Source organism: Myotis nattereri (assembly GCF_964212035.1).
Source record: "Myotis nattereri genome assembly, chromosome: 9".
Lineage (NCBI taxonomy): Eukaryota > Metazoa > Chordata > Mammalia > Chiroptera > Vespertilionidae > Myotis > Myotis nattereri.
The window spans coordinates 65,761,462-65,786,939 of record NC_138084.1 but is presented as its reverse complement, the minus strand read 5'-3'; the positions used below and the strand labels follow the sequence as shown (position 1 = coordinate 65,786,939).

General features: G+C 38.4%; 1 protein-coding gene across 1 annotated transcript in view; it reads right to left on the bottom strand.

Moving 5' to 3' along the window:
• The window catches only part of ARHGAP42 (Rho GTPase activating protein 42), a 250,570-nt gene that overhangs the window by 51,046 nt on the left and 174,046 nt on the right, over positions 1 to 25,478 (bottom strand). The window contains exons 5-7 of the mRNA XM_081098747.1: positions 17,372 to 17,473; positions 8,745 to 8,855; positions 1,081 to 1,185 (exon numbers count right to left, since the gene is read on the bottom strand). Coding sequence (XP_080954873.1) covers positions 1,081 to 1,185; positions 8,745 to 8,855; positions 17,372 to 17,473 — 318 coding nt within the window. The remainder of the gene's footprint in view (positions 1 to 1,080; positions 1,186 to 8,744; positions 8,856 to 17,371; positions 17,474 to 25,478) is intronic.

Sequence of the window (25,478 nt, the reverse complement as noted above, 5' to 3'; positions counted from 1 at the left end):
TAATATGAAGGTAAGTCACAAAAATACTTTAACTATAATAATTGTCTCTTTTAATATTTACTGAAGAAGCCCAAATGCATTCCATATTGAAAAACAATAGAATGAATTGCATATGAAATCAATTCTGCAAGAAAATCTAGGTTAAATAAAAAGCTAAAACTCAAAACACAAGTAGAATAAATCCAATCCAATTACATATTGCTCCTGGGACCCTCCAACTCATAGCTCTATTTATTGGACATATTCACAATGGCAAAACTCAGATAAACAGTGAAGGCCAAGTTTTTTACCGAAAATTCAGTGAGAGCTTTCCGATTTAATTCAGCTACAGAGTACTAGACAGGGTTTTAGAAATAACTTCTCACTTATACAAAACCCTGAACAACTGGAAGGTCATTATTTGTCAGGCTTTGACAATAAGAAAATGTATTAGCTAATTTTTTAATGGGGTGTTCAGCAGCTATGTAATTATATAACTATGTAATCAGATATCAAAAGGATTGATTAGACACCTTTACAAGAATAAAGCCTGACAGAAATAGATAAGATGTTTGTAAATAATTCTTACTTAAGCTTTAAAACAGCTGCTTTTGAATATTTCAAACCATGTTCAAATTTATTATTTGAAAGTAATAAACATCAGATATATTATATGTAACTTCATACATGGATGGGGCATCAGAATGCCACAGTACAACCTTCCTTTCATAAATAAATGCTGCCCTCTCAGAAAATAAAACATACCTAAGTTCACCCAGTTAAGTAATGAGAACCCTGGGTATAGGCAAAAGTTTCCAAATGTCCAGGCATCTACATCTCAGCAGTATTTATTTTATAATAAATATTTCCTTGTATACATTTTCCTAATATTAGATTGGCTCTTTCCTGCTGTACTTTCAACCAGCAGCTAGAAATCAAAACATTTTAAAATAAATTTATAATGTGGCTTTTCTAAATCAATGAGGTTTTACTGTATTAGATAAGGTTTGGAAAGACTCCCCGATTTGGCCTGGTTTGAACCTAGTTGTGCTATGATCATCGGATTCACTAAGGAGGCAGTGAGAACAGGTATAGCCTTACATTCTGCAAGTTGAACTGCAGCTGTTGTTTATATGGTGCAAATTCCTGGGCGAGTTCATATCCCTCGTGGTAAAAAGTAAACAAACCCTGAAGGAATGACAAAAGCTGCAAAAATAAAAAGATAAAAAAGAAAGCATGAAAACGTGTTTTAAAAAAAACATGGACATCAAACAGAATAAACTGGGGAAATGTCATTTCATTCTAAACCCTCAGCTAATAAGTTTTCAATCTCTTTGGCAAAGCCCACACTAAAATTACGGATGTGAAACAGAACCCACGAAAGCCAATTTTTAATTTCTTTTTAGCAGACAGTGATTTAATTTTTTAGTCTTGTCAGGGACAGCTGTCATATTAACTACTCGAATATTCAAATGCATTGACTATCGAGGAGAGATCATTAATGGGGAGAAAATCCAAAGACATATAGCTCCTGCCCCAGAAGAGCTTCTTACCGGAGCGGGGAGGTAAGACACGCAGATGCGAGGAAGACCAAAGCAGTGAGTTACCGATCAGAGACACCCAACAGGAGTTAGGGTTTGGCCAGATGAAATAAAGGAAAAACTCACAAGGTGGCAGTACTGACCTGGGTATTGAAGAGACATTTTCGCAAGGAGTGGGAAGAAGGCTAACCAGGGAAGAGGGGAGCAAACGCAGGGAGACAGATGCAGATCTTTCATATAAAAATTAAAGAAAAATCCTCTCTAGAAAAGCACAATTCCTATGATCTTAGCCTTCTTATGTGCTTATTTACAATGTTCTTATTCTTGCAGTAAGAGTGGCTCTCCATGCAATTACAGGACACAATTGTTGATAAGTTATAACTGGAAAATAACTCAATTTTTTTTTTCATTTAATTCACTGCTTCCCCCCCCCCACCCCCCACCTCACCCCCAGACTTGTCCACCAATTCAATTTCTTCCTCAGCTTCTTCTAACAATAAAATTGAAAATATTTTTGAAGCCCCGGCCAGGTAGCTCAGTTGGTTAGAGCATCATCCCCATATGCCAAGGTTGCAGGTTAGATGCCAGGTCAGGGCACATATAAGAAGCAGCCATACAAGAATACATCAATAAGTGGAACAACAAATCCATGTTTCTCTCTCTTTCTCCCTCCCTCCCTCCCTCCCTCCTTCCCTTCCTCCGCTCCTCTTTATCAATAAATAAAATAAATAAATAAAATATTTAATCAATAAATAAAATATTTTTAAAAAATTAAAAATATTTTTGAGAAGTGACTAATGATTTTCTAATTCAAATAGCATAGTATGTCTGTAAGCTATTATTTTAAATTGAGGAAAAAACAATTTTACATCAACTGAAAATTAACAAAATTAAATACTCAATAGATTATCCTTTATTAAAGAGTTGATATAATATTTCTCAAATTAACCAGTAACTTAAAAAGAACTGTAGCTTATGAAATGGGACTACAAAATACCTTTAATTAATTGGGGCTTGAATGCGTAGGTTTACAGGTTTTCAGAGAGAAAATAAGAAAATACTTTTGAGGTATAAAGAAAACACTGGTGTTCTAAATATCCAAATAATAGGTAATGAAGTTGTTAAAAGGAGTGTAGCTTCATGTTTTATAATTAGTCCAAATTTAAACTGTCTTATGAACTGAATGCAACACAATGAAAACGCTATTCTAATATTATCCTAAGGACAAAGAATTCAATTAAACATAAAAAAGATACTTTAAGAATATCTGCAATAAATTTTCCTAGAGAACACCCAATTCCCCAATATCCATCTAAATAAATAAGTCTTCTGGCATCTTCTAGCAGATTTCAGATGCACTACATAGCAGATAAATATATTTTAATCTTACAATACATGCATAACACCCACGAGGGAATGTACAATCCTTAGAAAAGTACAGAAAAATTACATTCAAAGAATCACCCACCTTTTCCTTTTGTTTCATATCTACTTTGGAAATAGGTTTGGAGAAAGTATGACAATGGCAGCATGCATGAAATAACTGCCTCTAGATGGTAGCAAAATTAAAAGTTTTTTTAGGTTTGAATATATACTAGCTCATTTTATCTGAAACAAATTCCATGATGCTAAAGTAAGGGAACTTTATAAGACAGCCTGAATCTTTAAGAATTGCATTTCCCACATGTCATTTTCTTTGTTCAATCTGCCTGAATGGGTACAGTTGTATGGAAAAGACTTGTGTCTCAGCTTGCCTTAAACAAATCCTGACCTTTAATATAATAAAAATAATAATAACAACAACAACAACTACAGACGACTAGATAGATTAGGTTTTAAGATTAAGAAAGTAACTTTTATCATCAGGAGAAAGTCAAGTAGCACTTTATTATTCCCAAGAATTTTAGAATCAAATTAGATTTTGTCATTCCAGTAGCCTGACCAAATGTGGAAATTGATACTGCATTACATAGATAAGTAATCATTTAGAAAAACCCTTTACAACTCAGCAAAAGAATGAATATTCAAAATGTCCCAGTCCATTAATCATCAGGTTTCAAGCCTTAAAGGCTCAGAGTTGCCAGTGATACTGTGAACGGCAGAGAAAAGTGAGAAAAGGGGTTGGGAAGGGAGGAACTCCAAAGCAACTGATGCAGGAATTCCAGATGACTGCTGCCCAAACTGAGCAGAATAGGTGGGATGTAAAGGCTCTTATACTGATGTGATTCATTCCTTATCTCCTAAGAAATTAATCACCGAAAAGCACAACAAATCCACTAATACACACACACACACACACACACACACACTTATTATATACTAGAACTAATAAGTTCAGCAAAGTTGCAGGATACAAAAATCAACTATATTTGTATACACTTGCAATGAATAACCTGAAAATGCAATTTAAAAACAATCCCATTCACAATAGCTTCAAAAAGAATAAAATACTTAGGAATTAATTCTTTAAAAAGAAGTACAAAATTTATAATTTGCAAAGTACAAAATGCTGTTGAAAGGTCTTAAAGAAGGTCTATATAAAAGGAAAATATTTCATGTTCATGGATGGGAAGACAATATTGTTAAGATGGCAATATTCCCCAAATTGATGTGCAGATGTAATGAAATCCCTGTCAGAAGCCCAGCTGACTTCTTTATAATAATGGATAAGCTGAGTCTAAAATTCATATGGAATAGCAACAAACCTAAATCAGTCAAACTAATGTTGAAAAGATGAAAAAAGTAGTTTATTTTCGAACTTAGTGCAATGCAATAGTAATCAACTGTGCGATACTAGTTCAATGACAGTCCTATAAACAATGAAAGAGAATTGGAAGAGAGTCTAGAACAGCCATGGGCAAACTACGGCCCACGGGCTGGATCCGGCCCATTTGAAATGAATAAAACTAAAAAAAAATAAAGACCGTACCCTTTTATGTAATGATGTTTACTTTGAATTTATATTAGTTCACACAAACACTCCATCCATGCTTTTGTTCCGGCCCTCCGGTCCAGTTTAAGAACCCATTGTGGCCCTCGAGTCAAAAAGTTTGCCCACCCCTGGTCTAGAAATAAACCCACATATCTATGGTGAACTTATTTCCAACAAGGGTACCAAGACGATAAAATGAATCAAGAATAGTCTTTTCAATCAGTGATTCTTGGACCACTGGATAGACAAATGTAAAAGAATGAAATTGAATGCCTACTTCACACCATCAAGCAACATGAACTAAAAATGGGCACAATGTATGCATGCTATGTGAATTACATCCCAATAATACTGTTGTAAAATAAAATAAAAATAAACATTTCCCATATGCAAAGCACTGGCATGCTCTAGAAGAAATAAAAATCGTAGTATTCCTCTATGTTTGTCCACTGAAACTCCTGAGAAGATTGGGAAAGTAGGGCAAGGCAAGGAGGCATCCATTCTCACAAGTGCCTGGCCTTTTAAGCCTGCAGCCTCCGCTGTTCCTTAATTGGAGGCAACTTAGAGGGAAATATCTTAGAGGATAGCCTCAAAACGACTATGAAGTATTTTAACTCTAACGTATATTCAGAGGAGTTTACTGAGAAGAAATGAGGGGGTATCAAAATCTAACCAAATAAATGAGGAATGTGAAGAGAAAAGAGGGCCAAGGGTAGAAAGAGGTTGGTCAGCTGTGGCCTGGGCTGACAACGTGTAAAGCAGGATGACGAAAGAAGGACGGAAGAACAAATGAATAGACAGAGATGTAACGGATTCAATTCCATTTAAAAAGCTAAAACTCTGAAGTTGTGGCTATATAACACTGCCTCAGCAGTGAAGAACCATTGGAGTTCCTGAAGGCGGATTTCTACACATTCAAAGGGATGACATTCAGATAAAGTGGCCGGACAGAACCTTCTGTGGGAAAGGGACAGAAGCATTGAGCGATACGATAAAGTCAGCTTATCTCTTTCGATCAATAGGAAGGAAGAAGGCAATGCAGGCAACAAGGTAATTAAAGCCCAGCTGAAGCTACGTTCGGACCAAGCCTTCCCATGATGGATTTCTGAAATGAAGTTCAAGGGGATGAGTCAACCAAACAAATAAAATGTATTTTTCTTACTTTTCCAAAATTCTATTAACTGTCCAACTACTACTGTAAATTGCAGATGTTTTAATAACAGGAACTAGAACTAAATAAAAGGGCCAGCACAGATTTTATTTTAAGGTATATGACCTAAAGAGAGATCTGTTGTTTCATTTTTATACGATGAATGCTCTTAGATTTTCAGCAGGATCGAAATTTAACCTTTAGTCCTACAGAGCTTTTTAAAAAATGACATTGTCTAATTTGCTCACTTTGATTTACCTTTAAATTAAATTTTCTATATGAAAGCTATCCAATCATATTGAAAAAGAACACAAAAAGATTTAACTTTCAAACCTGCAGATGTAGTTCATTGTTTAAAAACATGTAAATGTCCCCTTTTTTCCATGTTTGGGCATTTTCCCCGAGCTTTTCCTTGAAATAATGACCCTGTATGAATATTTATTTCTGATACCACCTATATGTTCTGCTGAAGTTTTATCACAAGTAATGGGGTCTTGATATTAATTGAAGCAATGTAAAATAATCTCAAATGCTCATCATAAAGGAAGTTATTTAATGCATATCACCAGGAGTATTTATATTATCTACTTGTTACCTTACAATCTCTGAGATAAGACACATCCCAGGGGTATTTTGCTTTACTCTAGTCCTTGATAAATAAATCTGGGCTAACTGGAATAGACTGCTAGATTTGTGCAATGTGAACAGTGATGCAACAGGAATTGGATTTCTGCAGAACAAAAACTGCAAAGATATTGAAGTATCCTCATGTGTTTTTACGTCTGTCGCTCCTGGGAGCTTTGTTTTTGAAATTTTAAAAACTCTTTTCCTCCAAATTAATTTGTAAATGCATAACCTAAAGAGCAAATGCCCATGTTTCATTGCTCCCAATCCTATTCTTCTCATTATTGAAATGGAAATTAAGTAAAACCCCACGGAAGAGACTTTGCAGCTAGAAATGAAAACGAGACTAAACTGACAGTACTGTTTGGTTTGGCCAGACATTCTAATAGGAAAAACACAGCAGCCAAGAAAATAGTTTGGAAGGAAGACAGATTTAAACATCGATTTTGACTGTGGTGTCACAGGAAAGGCATGCATTACAGGCGGCTTCAGACCGTCCCACTTTGAGAAATGGTAGAGAGAAGGAAGAAAACTCGTTTCAACAGGTGGACAGTTTCCACTCCTCTACGTGTATGATGGCAGCAGTTCACAAATTCTTACCGTTCCTTCTGTCACCTGTGAGCACACGATTTTACAGCCTTCCCCTTAGAGACCTGATGTCACAGGGCAGAATGGTCTAGCTCCCTGTTCCCAGACAGGATGGGCCATGAACAGAAGCTCTGATGGGAAAATGGGCTCCCCGCATGCCCCCCAGAAGCGGGAGAGAGGGATCCAGATGGAGAGGGATGACGGCAGGCGTAAAGGGGTCATTCCAGGTGAGGAAGAACCGTGCGGCACACGAGCACAGTATGCGAAGGCAATGGGAACGGGAAAGGAAGGAGTGTGAAGGAAAACTGTCAGAACGAAGGGGGTACTCCAGCAGTTTACTGTCAAGAAGAGCTAAAATTTGGAAATCCCAAGAGGTCATCCCCCAAGAGGAAGCCTTCTAGCGAGTAGGGGGGCCTTCAAAACCCTGGTAGGACTGGAGGCAGAACTTAGTCCATGAGAAGGGAGTAGTAATGCTAAGTACTGGTTATCTACCCAGCCTAGGGGCTGCTAGGCTGACCAGCTACCATGGACCTCAGATGAGCTTCAGAAGGCCGTCGGAGAAAAGTTGAATCAGATCCTCAAAGCATCTACTAAACAGGGGTTACCAAGTCATTCCAAGGGGTTTAAGGACTAAGCTGTTTGGCAATCAGAACTTGAGCTTAAGGCTGCTATCTCAAACAAGAGGTAAAAGTTAATTCCCGGAGCCTGCGTGTGGCTTCTAGTTCCCTAAATCCCTTTAGCTGAGGGGCTGGCCCTATAGACTTGCCCAGGGCCCAGTTGACAGCGGGAAGTCGGGTGGCTCCAGCTGATGGAGGGGAGGGAAGCAGGGTGCTGAGCCACACAGGGACTGGACACTGCCCAGCCTCCACTGTCTCGGTTTCCCATCATCTTTAGGGCATCACAGAAGGGTTTCCATCGGGAAATACATTTGGCAAATATATTTTGAAGTGTGTTTTTCCTTCCCTTTTCCTTATCACTTCCTCTAAAATAGGAAGAATGTGTTTTCTGATTACAAATACATTTTTTTTTCCACAGAATGACTGACATAGGAAGAAAAGTATGGCTTATGTTATATATTTGATTACTTAATATATTTTACTATCACTGTCCTCTCATCTCATGGGAACTAAGCATTATCTATTAACGGAAGGCAATCTTGACTGTAGAACTTACCTTTATTCATCCCAGATGATACCTCCTGAATATGCCCCTTTAGCCAATACTGTAACATGAGGGTATTACTTGGGAAGAAAATGAAGTAAGCCTATAAAGACCAGCCACCTGTTTATTTCTGTAATGCGGTTTACATTAGGGAATCCATTACTTTTCACACTGACTTAGCCAAATAAATGACTTCATTGGAAAGTCAGACAAGCCCCAGCCTTGCAAGGCGGTGGCGGGAACCAGGGAAGAAATGTAGCCTATGCTTTCTCCCTTCACCTAAAGCGTTGGCGCATGGGCCACTTCAGTGGGGAGGTGTATTTGCTTAGGTATATGTCATACACACCCGTCTATTCTTAATTTTTTCAAATCAGTGGGCTATTTTAGAACAGTTTTTAATTTATTAAAACACTCCCTGAGCCCCTATTCAAACAGTTTCCCTGTCATTAACATCTTGCATTAGTGAGGAAAACTTGTTACAAATGACAATCTGACACATCATTATTAATAAAATCTATAGTTTACATTATAGGGATTCAGTCTGTGTTGTACATTCTATGGGTTTTCACAAATTTGTAATGACATGTGTCCACCATCACAGTTTCATACAGTAGCTTTTCTGCCCTAAAAGTGCCCACCTATTTGCTCCTCCCACATTCCCGTCTCCCTTTTTAATTTTTAAAAATCATAATTTTCAACAGGAAAACACGGCAATATTTTCCCACAGGATATACTGGACTTACTCTTTTAAAGGGAAATTAAAACTTACTGGTTCGACAAATTCAAACTTCTTTTTTTCTTGAACTTCTTGAATTTTAAAGACATATTCTAGCGATGCTTCGTAGAAGTTTTGATGTTCTCGGTCAATTTGTGTATCTGCCTGAAGAGTGCAAAAAGGCAAACCATGACACAGGGAGTCATTATTAATGGTTCTGTATTAGAGAGGAGCTCAACTCCTGTTCCATTCTGAAATCTTTATTAAAAATTAAGTCCCGCCAAAAGTTTTAATATAGCAATTATTACTATGTCCTGGGCAAACAGAGACTTAGGAAAACACAGCCCTTGTCCATAAGAACTATAGTATATGGGGTGATGTAGTTGCAACAACAGAGTAAGCATACAACACGCAGATCATTTTTTAAAATACTGCAGAAGAGGTATATAAAAGTATTTGAAAATCTACAGGATCATAAAAAAAAAAGAGCTTTAAGTTCTGGGAGGAAATGGTAGTGGTTTGAGTTGAATTTTAAGATGAACAACTGGCAGTGAGTAGTCAAAGATTTAAAAAAAAAAAAAAAAAAAAAGAGCCACTCCCATAAAAAAGCAAAGACCCATGAACGAGTTTGACAGGGTTTGCCAACAGAGTACAGAAGTGGAGGGAAGGAAGGAGAAGTAAGATTAGCATCACACTGTCAAAGACCTTGAACACTGCATAGCAAATTGGGATTTAACTGAGGACAAATTATCTGAGAATATTAAGCAGCAAGCCACATCATTAGGTAATCCCTTAGAAAGATAAGACTGATGGCAGAGCCAAAAAATTTCCACGGTTCTAACCCAGTGATTCATACTCCATCAGTGCCATGCACATTTACTCTTCATGAACACAGTAAGGTTTGATCGATAAAGTGTAAGAAAATGGTTATTGAGATAATTTCATTTTATTTTTTTATGTCACCTCTCTCCCCTCTTCTATGCCCACTACCACCCTCCTATGCCATTTTTTAAACTGATTTTTATTTAACAGAGAGGCAAGCCCTGGCCTGTGTGAATCGGTCAATTGGAGCATCCTCCCATGCAATGGAAGGTCATGGGTTTGATTCCCAGTCAGGGGACATACCCAAGTTGGTTCAAACCCTGGTCAGGGAGAGTATGGGAGGCAACCAATGATGTATCTCTCTCACATGGATGTTTCTCTCTCTCTCCTTCTCTCCTCCCTCCCCCTCTCTAAAAAAATCAATTAAAAAAAAAAGAGAGAGTCATGATTTTACTTTTCACGCCCAGTTACATACTCCCCACTGCCAGCTGAGATTACTAAAAGCAGATGAAAAAAAAAAGGGGGGGGGGCTCTCTGGAATACAAAGTATCTGCCAACAACTATTTGGGAATAGAATATAACTTTGGAGCTATTTTATAATGACAATTTCACAAAGAGAAGCTTTAAAAAAAAGATAAAATTAGGTTTAGTGGCTTGGACATCATAGCATCTTAAAACTTCACTTGAAATGCCTTTAAAAATAATTATATACACTATGCATTTATTCATATAATTAAAAATAACCCAGTATTATAAGCAGCTCAATAGGGAGTTTTTTAAAGTTGAGCGTTCCAACTTTCTAAACCAATATACAAAAAGAATATATAAATCAGGTAGGAAATGTGAGCCAGAAGCTTCCAAAGATAATTTCTAAACAAGACAAGATCTACACATCAACACAAAGGCAATCAGCATTTTCTTACCACAGCTTAGAAGAGCACACTATTTATAGAAAGAAGGGTAAGGAGGTATACTTAGTGGTATGTTAATAAATGTGTAGCAGCTGGCTGTCGCGGGGGGAAGCTGGATTTGCAGTACTGGCTGGTTTCTGTGGTGTAAATATTCCCCAAACAGCCAGTTCCAAACCACAAACCCAACATCAGTGAATGAGGGAGTTCGAAAGAGATGAGAAAGTCGGCTCTCCAAGAGAGAACTCCAGGACACCACTGTTGGCAGGGCCAGAAGAATATTTTTAGTCTCAGCGACAGCATTCTATTCCACAAGTTACTTCTGAAGGTCTTACTATCTACTTGAAAAGATATCGGCATTGACTGTGTTGACTGGCGCATGGGAACAAACTAGAACGTCCAGCCACCTTTACGACGTATGTGATTATTTCTGGTCAACAAAGCTGTGAAGCAAAGCGCACAGCAGGCGCGGAGGCTGTCCTGGAAGGCCTGCTCGCAGGCTGGCCCTTGGCTGCATCTGGGAATGTTGATTTTGGGAGAGTTCCCACCACCCTAATTGATAAGCGTAGTTCACTATGTCAAAACAATTTGTGCAAGCAATATGGTTTACTTTAAACACCTGCATTTCTTCTGGGACTCTGGAATTTGGGTCCATGACAAGCAGAAGGTGCCTATGTGACCACCTCCCAGTAAAAAACCATGGGTACTCGGTCTATATTGAGTTTCTAAGAGACAACATTTCACATGTTTTCTTCACGACTTATTACTAGTGGAATTAAGTGTGTCCTGTATGTCTCCACTGGGAAAGGACTCGCGGAAGCTCATGCCTGGTTTTACCCCAGACTTCACCCTATGCATCCTTTGCTGAGTTTTCTTCATATCTTTTCACTGCAATAAACCCCAGCCATGAGTCCTAGCAAAGCATGAAATCTGGGGGTTTTACGTCATTTCCTCAGAAACTCATTGGCCTTGCACAAGTCCATCTCACCAAAGGGGTGTGGGGGCACCAAGAAGGATAAAAGAGGAAAGATGACTGTTGCCACCTGCCAATTATCGATATTTCCCATCACCTCCAATCTAGATGAATTCCAAACCTGCTTAAATTCCCATCACCTCGCATCTAGATGCATTTGTTGTACCAAGCCTGCTTTGAAAGGTCATCTAGAATGTACAGTGCTTAGAGAATATAACAGCTTAATTTCTCTTCAGTACAAGATTTTTTTGAAAGACATTCTTTACTTGGGATGAATCCTGTTTGTACTTAAGCTCATACGGTGTGTTATTCACTGGCAGACAGTTGCTTATAAACCCACTGGCAGCTGTTGCTCTGTATTCAGTACTGGATAAATAGGATAACCATATAATTTACTGTCCAAACTTTTTAAACTGAAAGGGAGCACCAGTAATAATTATGCCCAAACAACAGGTATAAACTATTGTTTACAAGGCAAAAGGGGACAGTAAAGTCATCCTAGTGAGAAACCAAGTTAATTACATAAGAAAACCATATAGTTCTGCAGAAACCTAAATTACTCCCCACTTACAATAAGCGATCTGATTCAAAACAGAGACACACACACACACACACACACACACACACACACACACACACCCTCATTCCCAGAGGAAAAATGATTTAAGCTGGACTGAAGAATGGGGAGTTTAGAGTAAGTGGAGAAAAAAGGAGAAGAATCTGAGTGAGGGAACAGAGTCCAGAAAAGTTATGTTTTGGTTGATCAGAAAGAATTCCAGGGAGATTAACGTGAGGACAGTAGAGAATATACTGATTCAATGGTGCGGCTGGGTGCCTGTGACTGTGGAGACCTCTTATTTAGTAGGGGTGAAGATGTCGGTATACCTCAGTAAGAAAGAGAAGCTGAAGGATGTGAGAAACAAGGACGAGGGTGTGAGAAAGGAGGGGAAAAAGGTCAAAAATAATTTTGGTATGCGAAACACCAGCATTACAGAATTAAAGAAATGAGAAGTAGGAACAAATTTGAGAAAATGGTGATATGTGAGATTTCAATGTATTAGTAAGAAGAGGTAAAGTCCCGAGCAGCGGGAAGTTGGTCAGCATGATGAAATCACGCCCTGAGATGCTTATCGGGGTGTTATAAAGAAAGTACGGAAATGGAAGAGATGCCGGGGACACAAAATTAAGGATATGAATAGAGGAATAAGGGTAGAAACTAAGGGATTCCCTTTCTTTAGGAGGCAGGGATAAGAGGATTCTAGTCAAAGCATACTTAGAGATATGTGAAAAGCCAATTTCTGGGTTTCTCAAAGGATTTCTTTTCTCCTAATTATAAAAGTATTACAGATTCATTATTATAAGTTTATTCATTACTCATTACTATAGCAGAGAAATGTAAAGATTATAAGAATCATTATTCTTTTTCTTTTTTTAACCCTCACCCAAGGGCATGCTTACAGAGAGGAAGGGAGAGAGAAAGAAACATTGATGTGGGAGAGAAACATTGATTGGTCGCCTTCCACACACTCCCAGACTGGGGACTGAACCCACAACCCAGGTATGTGTACTAACCAGGAATTGAACCAGCAACCTTTCGGTGCATAGGAAGATGCTCAGCCAACTGAGCCACACTACAGCTAGGCACCAATCATTCTTTTGTGCCATTTCAGATATTTCTAAATTTTTGCATTGCAAGAGTTATCTTACATCAACACCACAATTTATTTTTATGCTCATTTTGACCATTTCTCTTGGGTAAATTCCTATCAACAGAAATCATTTCAACGATCTTTTACATTTCAAATTTGTTGAAACATGTCATCAAATTTATCTCAAGAATAATTGAATAAATTTGTTTCTACCAGAGAAGCAAAAGTGTGCTTGTTTTCCCATATCATCACTAACAGTGGATATATTTTAATAAATTAAACTAACATCCTGCTGCTATTATTAATCTGCATTGTATTTTAATATATAACATTGAAACTGAACCATATTCACTATGGTTTACATTTCTTCTTTAATGAAATACCCATTAATATTTTGAACTCATTTTTTTAACTGAAGACTACCTTTTTTACACTGATTTGCAAAAACATCTTATGTATGAGTGATGGTAATCCTATGTCATATGCTATATAAATTCCCTGATACTTTGCCTTTTAATTTGACTTAATGTCTTATGAAACAGACATGATTTTATGCATTCTGATCTTTCCACATTTCCTTTATAATCTCTTCCTCTTATTTTATGCTTAGGAAGACATTAAGCTGCTCACATATTAAATATTACTACTTGCTATGTGCTGTAAAGTCTATTGTATTGACAAGTCTGTTTCCAACTCTGTTATTCCAATGATCCACCTGAAAGGTGGTCTTGGAGCTTTATCAACACAGGCTGATCCCTAGTTCCGTCCTGGAAATGGCAGCCACCGATTTCCCTGAGGAGTCAGAGAGAAGGCACAGAGGGGTCTTTCTGAGAGCAACTTAACAAGTCTGGTGCTGACAGAAGGACAGGAACAGATGTCTTTTAATACCATGTTACAAAACTAAATACACGTGTGGCAGCATCTCCCTATGAGAGAACTTGATTCCTGGAAGCGTAGTGCAAACAAAAAACCCACGCCACATTTTTCCTTGTGTACATTATGTGCTCCGAGGAGCCGCGATGGCACAACTGTGCTGTGTTGTGGGCTGTGCCTCCTGGAAAAGAAGTGTGTGAGTGTGTGCGTGTGCTCTTAGGCTTATTCTAGTGCAATGTTTAGAGAAATGTGAGCATTTAAGAAATATGGAACAGGTGAATATAATATTAAATTTGTATGGAAGCACAAAATATCCCAGACAGTCAAAGCAATATCGAGAGAGAACAAAGCTAAAGATACTGTGCTCCCAGTTTTCAAACTGTATTACAATGCTATATTTAAAAAACAGTATGGTATTGGCATAAAAACAGACAAACAGATGAATGGAACAGAACAGAGCCCAGAAATAAACCCATGCATAAATGGTCAATAGATTTATGAAAAAGAAACCAGAATATACAATGGGGAAAGAACAGTGTCATCAACAAATGGTGCTGGGAAAACTGGACAGCCAGATGCAGAAGAATGAAACTCGATCACTATCTTACACCATTCCAAAAATTAGCTCAAATGGGTCAAAGACTTGAACATAAGACCTACAATCATAAATGCTTAGAAGAAAAACGTAGGTGATAAGCTCCTTGACAGAGATCTTGGTGATGATTTTTTGAATCTCAAACCAAAAGCAAAGGCAACAAAAGCAAAAACAAATAAGCGGGACGACATCAAACTAAAAAGCTTTTCACAGCCCTGGCCAGTGTGGCTCAGCTGCACCAAAAGGCGGCTGGTTCAGTTCTGGTCAGGGTATATGCCCTGTGTTGCAGGCTCGATTCCAGGTAGGACGCATGCAGGAGGCAGCTGACAAATGTCCCACTCTCACATCGATGTTTCTTTCTCCCTCTCCCTTCCTCTGTCCCTAAAATTCAATAAAAATATTTTTTACAAAGCCTCTACGCAGCAAAGGAAAAGGCAATGTACTAAATAGAAGAAAATATTTGCAAATCATATATGAGATAAGGGGCTAATATCAAAAACATAAAGAACTCATACAACTCAAGAGGAAAAAACAAACAATCCTATTAAAAAAATAGATGATCTGAATAAACATTTTTACCAAAAAAAAAGACTTACAGATTGACTGACAGAGACATGAAAAGATGCTCAACATCATTAATCATTGGGGAAATGCAAATGCAAATCAAAACCACAATGAGATATTACCTCACACCTGTTAGAATTGCCATAATAAAAAAGACAAGCAGTAACAAATGTTGGTAAAAATCTAAATTGGTGCAGTCACTATGAAAAACATTATGGAGGTTATTAAAAATAAAAAATAAAAAAACAGAACTACATTATGATTCAGCAACTTCACTTTCGGCATTTATCTGAAGAAAACCAAAACTCTAACTCAAAAAAATGTATGCAGCCCCATGTTCATTGAGGAGTTATTTACAATAGCCAAAATATGGAAAAAACCTAAATGTCCATAGATGAATGAATAAATAAATAAATAATGAACACTGGTCAGCCAAAATAAGTAAATAAAATCTTTCTATTTTGACAACCTGGATGGACCTTGAGGGCATAATGCTAAATGAAAAATCAGACAAAAAAAAGAGAAATACCATATGATCTCTCTTATATGTGGAACCCCAAGAAAATAAGTAAATAAAAGTTCAGAGATAAGAGAACAGATTGGTGGTTGCCAGAGTCAGGGGGGCAGGGGAATGGGCAGGGATAAAACTTAAGAAGAAGGAAAGAAAGAAGGAAGGAAGGAAGGAAGGAAGGAAGGAAGGAAGGAAGGAAGGAAGGAAAGAAGGAAGGAAGGAAGGGGGTAGGGGGAAGGAAGGAGGGGAGGGAGGAAGGAAGTGAGGATGAAATGATGTAGGCTTAATAAGAGCTTTCTAAGTAGAACAAACAATAAGTGCAAAGGTCCAGAGGTATGCCCAGACTTGAATAATTTGGGCAAGATCAAAGGTTAACATAGCCAAAGCATGGAGTAAAGAGAAGAGTCAAGAAGGGGGGTGGGGGGGGGTGGGGGTGGAGGAGAAGAAGTAGTAGTAGTAGTAGTAGTATGGGACATGTTAATGGAATATTAAATTGTAAATATAATACCTCATAAAATTAACTATGCCATTGAAAATTTAAAATACTCATTTTTCTTAATGACAGTTTGTTTTTTTCTCCCATTTCATTTAGCTACAAAACCTTTCCATGGGCACACAATTGTATGTTCAATTATCCTTCTTTTAATAGCAGGTGCTAGTAACACAATATAAGTTATAATGAACTCATGTTTAAATAAAAGAACTTCCCAATATGAAATACATTGAAATGAAGAAATTCAATTCCCTCAATGAGAACATGAAAGTGTAGAAAAAAGGAACCAGAAGCAAAATAACCCTCCCGTGGCTTTTCGACGCGGGGGAACTCTAATCATGCTCTGACTCGTCAGGCAGCCCCGTCAGGCAGCCCCGTGGCTGGATGCGGAGGTAAGAAAAACAGCAGAAAGAACCAGAGAGCAGAGGACCAGGCTGAATTGGAAAAGCGCTCGTTGGCTCCGCTGGATCGGGATGAGGCGTTCAGAAGCGGTTCTGGACAGTGACACCGCCCAAGTACAGAGAGAGGAGGGAGACGTGATGGGAGACTCCGCGTGGCGGCCTCCTATGGTTCCCTGTGAAGGTGTGGAGCCCAGGGTGCGACCGCCTGACTCCCATCTTGCAGCTCTGAGACAACCATGGTAGACCCAGGGAAAAGCATGGGTGGAGTGTCAAGAGTTTTTGTTGTTGTTCTTAGGATGAAAATGACAAGAAAGTCCATTAAAAAACACACACATACCTCATCAGAACTGGAACTGCACTATAACTTAGTAAAAAGACTACAAGATTCTACTAATACAGTTAAAACACTACCAATGAGAAGGACAGATATTTCAGAAAGAAGGAATAACGGGACTGCTTATACGCATACAGGTTAGAAAAATATTTCTGTTGCCTATTCTTTAAGAAAACCGATGTAAAATAATTGAATCCCCCCCCCCTCCCATGTTGAGGCAACGCCTTAAAAACAGATATTTTCAACTTAACATAAAAGCTATAACATGAATTTGGTAGGTTCTGCCATTAAAATATGCCCAACAGAAGAAAATGAAAAAGTTTTGTTTCATTCTTTCTTACTGTTGAAGAAAACACTATTTTTTCATTTGGAACGGTTAATATTAAATGTCACAAGGCATGAACAATGTTCAGCACAGTGCCTGTCCATAGTAAATGCTCAGTGAACTATCTACATTTTTTAACTAAAGAATAGCAGATTCTGAGACACTGCTACCTTGGACATTTGGACTTCACATGACATAATGCGAATGTCCTTTTTTCTATTGGAAAAGCTTACCTCTTGCAAATGAGACTCCTTTTTCTTCGCAGACAAATTTAAATGTTTGTCAAGAATAGAATAGTATTTTTCACTCTCCTTGTCAAACTTCTTCTTCCCATCCTGGGGATAACAATAACGAAACAAAACAAAACATTCAAATTAGAGCGGCAAGAACACCACAATTTTCACCACTCCCATCAAACATCAAATAAAATAAGGATTAGTGAACTCCAAATACGTGCAAAACTGTATGAAGCAGAGTAGAAAGAAGGACATAAAACAGTCGTTTGAATACGTATTCTCTCAGAGGCGGCCATGGAGCTATCTCTTACGGAGGGGCCAGACTGGCTACATTGGTTCTCAAATAAAGAAAATGTCTCCTTTAGGCTTTTTAGTGACTCGGGTGAGATAACATATAGCCAGTTTAGAGAACCACTGGCACAGAGCCTTTTCCAGAAATCATTATTTCCCAGCCACAAAAAGATACTTGATATTTCAAACTACTCATTCTTAACAAGGAAGAAAACAGACTTTTAAAAGCATAAAATCATTAAGTCAGACCGCTTAAAGTCAAATCAAAGGGATTAGCAGCATCTGTATCACATACTCAACATAACTAATAACTAACCTTCGCTCACTCCTAAAACTTATGTTTTTGTTTTGAACAGGTAGCTGTAACCAGGATGGCCTTTTGAGGGGAAGGAGGATAACTTTACCTTTCATTCTATCACATGCTTCTATCGAAATGCGAATATAATAAAATGCTAAAAGGAACAGGACATGCCTGGGCATCCAATCTTCTCCAACCATAAATACGCATGTTTTCTCCATTCATGAACCCCTCTGAAATAAATACTAGGTAACCACACTCAAATTTCATGGGCCAGAGTAGTACTACTCTTTGCTTTTATTTCAGTGTTTCTGGAAGGACAACCTCTGAACCACTTTAATCAGAGTCAGGTATCTTTTAAGCCTATTCAAAATGCAGGTTCCTATTTCTCCTATCCAGAGATTCGTGCACTGTTATTTTTCACCACCTTTACTATATTGTACACCTTAAACTAATATGAGCTTGTGTGTCAACTGTAATTTAAAAAAAAATTTTTAAGAATATATTTTTTTATTGATTTCAGAGGAATGTGCCCTGACCAGGAATCAAACTGTGACCTCCTGGTTGATAGGTTGACACTCAACCACTGAGCCACGCCAGCGGGGTGAAAAATAAACTTTAAAAAATCAATCTCCATAATTATTATGCATAATGTTTTGCTTCATTATTTGCATAAGGATTTGAAAAAGGTAAATTAAAAACAATGGATGTCCCCTACCCACCCCCATTAACCTCTTCTAGCAAAAAAAAAAAAAAGGGAGGGGCATATGTAATACTTTCAACAATAAAGATTTTTAAAAACAAAAACAAACAAACAAACAATGGATGAATGGATGAATGGACAGATGGGGCAAGGAGGGGAAAAAGGGAAGAATGGAGGGAAAAGCATTGAATGGAAAGAGCACGTAGGCTTCTGCTATAGAAGTTCAAATCCCTTTTAGACCATTTAAGAAGTACTGATAGGTTTGTACTTTACAGCATTATACCTGTAAACAAGGCGGGGGGGGGGGGGGGTGGTGTCTAAATCCTCCAAGGATTCTTATTACCTAAAGAGAACATGTGGTCCTACTAAGAGAAACACAATTGAAAATAAATCCAAAAGAGGTCTGTTGAGGAACTCACATACCAAAATGAGCAGAACCGAAAGGAAGCGAGGAAGCCCAAGGCTCAGACAGAAGCGTGTCCTCCCTCTCCACTGAAGGGACAGGCACCTGGGTGAGCATAGTACCTTCTGCTCAGTGATGTTACTCTGAAACTGGTGTCTCATGCCCACCATTCGCCTGTCCAACCTACTTCTCCAAAAGTCTCTCTCACTAGCCCCTTTTGAACTCCCATCCTTTTCTTTTTTCTCTCTGGGCCATCTCCCCTTTGACATAAATGCTCATTTCTTCCCATTTCAACATACTCGAGTTATATCTATTTTTAGTATCCAGCTCAAACAGACATCATTGACAAGTCCCCTCCACCAACTCTCTCTCCCTTGTGAATGCTCATATAGCTTTATGCATGGCTTTCTGATGGTGTTCATGTTCTACATTGCAGCACAGACCTTTACATATACCCTATCCTCCTTAAAATTAAATATCTCAGAGAGAGCTCAATAAATACTTAATGAAAAGATGAAAGTCTTCCTCTTATAGCACTGGCCACAACAGTCCCTCATTGATATTCCATTTGCTCAAAAAGTCAATATCCATGTTACAAGGGAATATTCTGCAGAAACGGCGTTAACTCAAACCCAATGGCACATTCTCATTTGGGGGCAACCAGCTGCATCATGGTATAGTACATAAAACTGACTCACTTTCATCTTACAATGTGGGCTTAAAATGTCTCACTGTACATAAAAGAAGAAGCTGGCTGAAGAAGAGAACACAGCTGTGGTGGCTACACTTGCATCTTTGTTTTCAGCCAGTGTTCGATGGCATTTTTGGAAATGTTAATTCAGGGCTCACACATCAGAATTCCTGGCAATACAAAAGTTATTCCCAGAAGCACTTCCTGGACTCTTATTCAAACCCTGGCCCTTCACACCACTGGGCCAGCAAAAAAGATCTGCTCAACAGTTCCAATGATATAGACAACAAAAACTCACTCAGCTGGAGCATACAATTAAAGAGTTGAGTTTGCAGAGCAGGCCACATGAAGGACAACTATAATCTAAGGAAGCTCTCCCCTAAAAAGTCATGATTTACTGCTCCTGTAAGCCAAGTCTGTTTGGACTTAACCATTTAGCACCATACAGCTACCTCTTGTCTCTGTTTACTCGTTGTGGAGATCAAGCTAAGAATTTTCTCTGAAACTAGTGCTACAGAGAGAAGAAAGAAATAACCCATGAATCTTTACTAAATGCTGTGAATAATCACTGACTTCGTATTTTTATTTTAATGATCTTAGAGAGAAGAAGGGAGTAAAGGAAAGGAGGGGGAGTGAGAGAGGGAGGGAGAGGGAGAGAGAGAGAGAGAGAGAGAGAGAGAGAGAGAGAGAGAGAGAGAGAGAGAAACATCGACTGGTTGCCTCCCACACATGCCCCCACCAGGGACCAAACCCACAACCTGGGTATGTGCCCTAACCAAAAATCAAAACCAGCAACCTTTTGGTGTATGGATAAAGCTCCAACTAACTGAAACACAACATCAGAGCCTATCACGTCTTCTTATTGTCTTGGAATGATTCATAAAATGCTATATTTTAATGGTACACTTTCTGCAAATCAATGGTGACTGCATTTTAACTAGGTAATCATTAAAAATGAAGACATATATAGGCATGTATGTGTGATAAGTATGTATATGATAAAATATTTAAATATAGATCATCATAAAGGACAAATTAGTCCCCAAGCCTAATTAGAATTGGAAAAAGTATAAGTTCTGGGTCTACATTCTGTTTTCCAAACTACGCTGATTTATTCTGAGCACAGTGATCATACTATTACTGAGCTTTTAAGCTTAGCAACAATGGTGACGTCACACACATTGAAGTAGGAAGGAGAGGAAATCATTACAGCACAAATTCCAAGTGCCAATTTTACTCTTAAAGTTATTATATATAATAAAAATTGTCAAATAGTTATAGCTACAAGCATATTACAGATAACAATATTAAATTATACACAATTGTTAAAAAGAAAAACAGACCAAACCAATGCCTTCACTAACCACAAGAGGGTACCAAAGATAAAGAATAGATTCAACCACAACATTTAGAAAATCACAAATAGAAATTCTAAGTGTTATCTAATTGTGCTTTTTTTTCTATAAAAGACTACTGCACAGTTTGTTTAAACAATTGCCTTAGCAACCTTTATTTTAATGTTACCATGATATAAATTTTTAAAATGAAGGAAGTAAAAAAATTTTTCTGTTTCTTTTAAATTAATGGAGCACATATTTAGGATTTATGCTTCAGACTTTTTAAGACAATCCCAATGTTATGATGGCCACACAGGATGCTGAAAAATTTCCTATACAAATATGTTATCATGTTAGTGTAATAACCATTAGCTAAATAAATACTACATGTGTATTTTGAAAAATCCTTCATGAGACTGCACAGTAGTAGCAAAAGTAATATGAAGAGTAATAAATACCAATAGCTACATTTCTATTTAAAAGAATATGTGGAAGTTTCGTGAACTGGCACTGTGGTGGACACTGAGAGGATATGATACAGCCCTGACTATATCCATCCTGGCTAGCCTGCTTCCGCTCCTGGTGGTGAGATTTACCCGCTGCCTAGAACGGCAGCCCAGGGTGACATCACAATCTCTGAGCCTCTGAAGGGACAGATGCAAGGATATTCCAACCACATACTGTGTAGGAGTTTCCTGAGGCCCAACTGATTCCTGGTATCCAGAAACCCAAATGGTTGATAATCTTAGTACAGCGTAAACAGCAATATCGCCCTGTGGGTGACTGCACCCAACCATCTCCAGTCTCCCCAACCCATCCCCCCCCCCCACCCCCGTCCCTTTTCCTCAATCTGCTCACATATAGACATTCCAAAAGGGCTCCTTCCAGGTGGGCTGCCCCAGCATAATTCACACATCCCTCCCATTCCCAATGACCTCACCACTGCCACACCAGGTGATCACATTGATAAGAAACGAAGGTTTCATATTTGGTAAGGATTTCATAAGGATCTCCTACAGACAACACACAGAAAAACAAAGAGAAAATATATGTGTGAAGGATATGAAGCAACAATACACAGAAGAGGAAAGCCAAAAGGGTGGCAAGCATATGAAGGGTTTTTCAAACTCGTAAGTAGTAAGAGAAAAGCAAATTAAAATATTAAGTTATCACATCATATCTATCATCATTGGCAAGAGTTGGAAAGTTGAATAACACTACATGTAGAGTGGAGATGCAGGAACCCGTAGGTACAACAGGTGGGACTGTAGGGGGTACAACTTTTCTAAAAAGAAATGTTACACTACGAAGTAGCAAAAGGTGTGCCCTAAGAACCAGCTTCTGTGTGTACATTCCAAAAAAATCCTTACAAAAATGTCTGTAAGGAAACAGGGATGAGGCTATGCATCTGTGGGAATGAGAGATAGGGTATTCATTAGTAGACATAAAATGAATTAGATGTATCCTATTGAGTGCTATACAGAAGTTAGAAGAAAACATTACAAGTGGATGGATCTTAAAACACAGTTGTGAGAGGAAAAGAAAAAACAAAATTACTTATGTAAGTTAAAAAGCCATACATACAAAATGATACCAATTTGGTAAGAACATAAAACAAAAATATACTCATAAGAATGGCTGCTTTGTGAGAAAAATGTGAATGAGGTATGAGAAAATTAATAAAACACAAGAGAGGGCTGTAAACTAAAGAAGAAAATATTTTTTTAAAGATAAGACAATTAGATTAATCAGAAAGCCCAACATCTGACTAACAGAATTAAACGCAGTGAAGGAATTACCTAAAACATACATGAGAATTTCCAAAACTGATTTAAAAAAAAAAGTTTCCACATTCAAATGGCACAACATGTGCAAAGCACAATAAATGAGAAAATACCCAAAAGATATAAAATATTACAAATCCATGGAAACCTAAAAGCAGAGGTCAAATAAAAATCATCAGAGAGCAGAACAGGAATGAGTCGACAATGAATTCCCAGGCAGTTATAAAACAAAGGCGCAGGGCCATCAGTCTGCCAGGGGAATCATTTCCACATCCAAACTGTCTGAATTGAGGGTAGAATAAAAATATTTATAAACAGAGGGCCTCAAAAGTTTTACCAGCTATGTATCATTTTTCAGGGAGAGTCTGAGAAGGTGCTCCACTACAATGAAGAAATAAACCAACAGGTAAGACATGGGACCCAGGAAAACATCGGTTCAAGTAGGCAAAGGGATGTCCCAGGGTATTTCGAGCACATACTGTGTAATAAAACTTCCCTGAAAACAGATGGACTAGTAGTAAGCCTATGAACTTTACTTATTTTTTAAATATATTTTTACTGATTTCAGAGAGGAAGGGAGAGGAAGAGAATGGTAGAAACATCAATGATGAGAGAGAATCATTTGTCAGCTGCCTCCTGCACGCCCCCCACTGGGGATGGAGCCTGCAACCGGGGCATGTGCCCAGACTGGAATCAAACCGTGATCTCCTGGCTCATAGGTCGACAATCAACCATCGAACCACGCCGGCCGGGCAAGCCTATGAACTTTCAAGCAACCGGTTTAGATGAGTGTTCCAAGAGCAAGTCCTCTAAAAAAATAAAAGTAACATGAAGAAGGTATCTAATGTGTTTGAACATATTAAGATGTGTTTGCACTTACATCCATATATTTGGGAACAGAGAATTGTATGCAACCCTACAAGTGGAGAATAATTATCCTCATTTTGATAAAAGTATTATCAAAGAAAAGTCATCTGAAGAAGATCAGAGAATTTATCATGGACAAAGTGGATAGCCAAAATCAATTTTCCTCGTTTCAAAGCTCATGCTATTTGTACAGTAAAATGTAACCTGAAGAAGCTGAAAATTAAAACTATTGCACTTTATTTTAACTCCCTCCCCCCTAACCCCTGAAAAGCAAAAGCAGGGGGTGGTGGTACAAAGGAAACAAAGAGAACAGAGGGGACTTCTGGTTTCTGGCTGTCCTTTCCTAACAAGTGAAAAGCTGAACAAACTGAAAAATTAATAAAAACCCATCAGAGTAGTGAGGTCACAGAGTAAACCATTGCCCCTAAAATTCGAGAGCCAGCTAGGCAGATGCCGAGAATTATAATTTCCTGGAGCAGAAATCCCTCAGGAATCTGTACTGGGCTAGGAAAACCTGAACTTCATTGGAGAATTGCAGGAGGCTGAGTGTGGATAAGTCCGAGTGATAAAAACTCCAGGGAGCCCCTCATACACAGCCCCCTAGGGATTTTGTTGGTTTTACCTCCAGGAGCTCTTTGTGGTTCTCACAGTGAAGATGAAAGAAAAATCCCCTCCTGCCTCCTGCAGGTGCAGGAGGAAAGGTAACTATTTTAAAAAGTAACCATTTGAAATACAGAGAGAATTTTGTTTTTCTGTTCTCAGAACACACATGTAGGTATAAGACCACACATGACAACTACTGTATCTCACTGAAACAGAGGAGGTATTTTTCCCCCCCTTAACTCTGAGGGTGAAAACAATACCAAGTGAAAATTAATTTTATATATTATATTAGATACAATACTCTAGTCCAAAATTCCTGGAAAACAGCATGAGGCAACGCTTGCCTGCTGAAGTTTGCGTACAACCCTTACGGAGCAAGAGTGAGTGAAAATGGGAAGAAAAGACAAGGAGAAAAGGAAAATGCAAGTGTTTATTACTGAACTGACCGCAGAAGTAGGAGATAAAAACAGCCAGTTGCTCAGACGTTATGGCACATCTCCCTTCAGGTTTGACAAAACCAACACGCCTCAGGACATTTCATTGGGTAAGCAAGGAGGAACAAGATTTATCTGCCAACAGTTAATAAAAAAATTCACTCCATGGGATACAAACTCTCTGGCACTTCAGATTGTCATCCGGCCCCTCCAGTAATTGTGGGAGAGGACAGAGTCCAGGATGCTACTCCATTGAGAGTCTAAGTGGTGCCCTAGCTGGTTTGTCTCAGTGTATAGAGTGATAGCCCAAGGACTGAAGGATCCTGGGTTCAATTCTGGTCAAAAGCATGTACCTTGGTTGCAGGCTCAATCCTGGGCCCTGGGCTGGGCATGTGCGGGAGGCAACCAATCTATCTCTCTCCTTCTCTCTCTCTCTCTCTCTCTCTCTCTCTCTCTCTCTCTCTCTCTCTCTCTGTCTCTCTCACACACACACACACACACACACACACACACACACACACATCGATGTTTCTCTCTTTCTGTCTCTTCTCCTCCCTTCCACTATCTCTAAAAATATGGAAAAATATCCTTGGGTGAGGATTAACAACAACAAAACAAGAGTCTAGCAGTAATGGTAGGAGCCATGGAGCCTGAGACCCAGAGCTGCCATAACTCCCACTGCAGTTTCCAGAA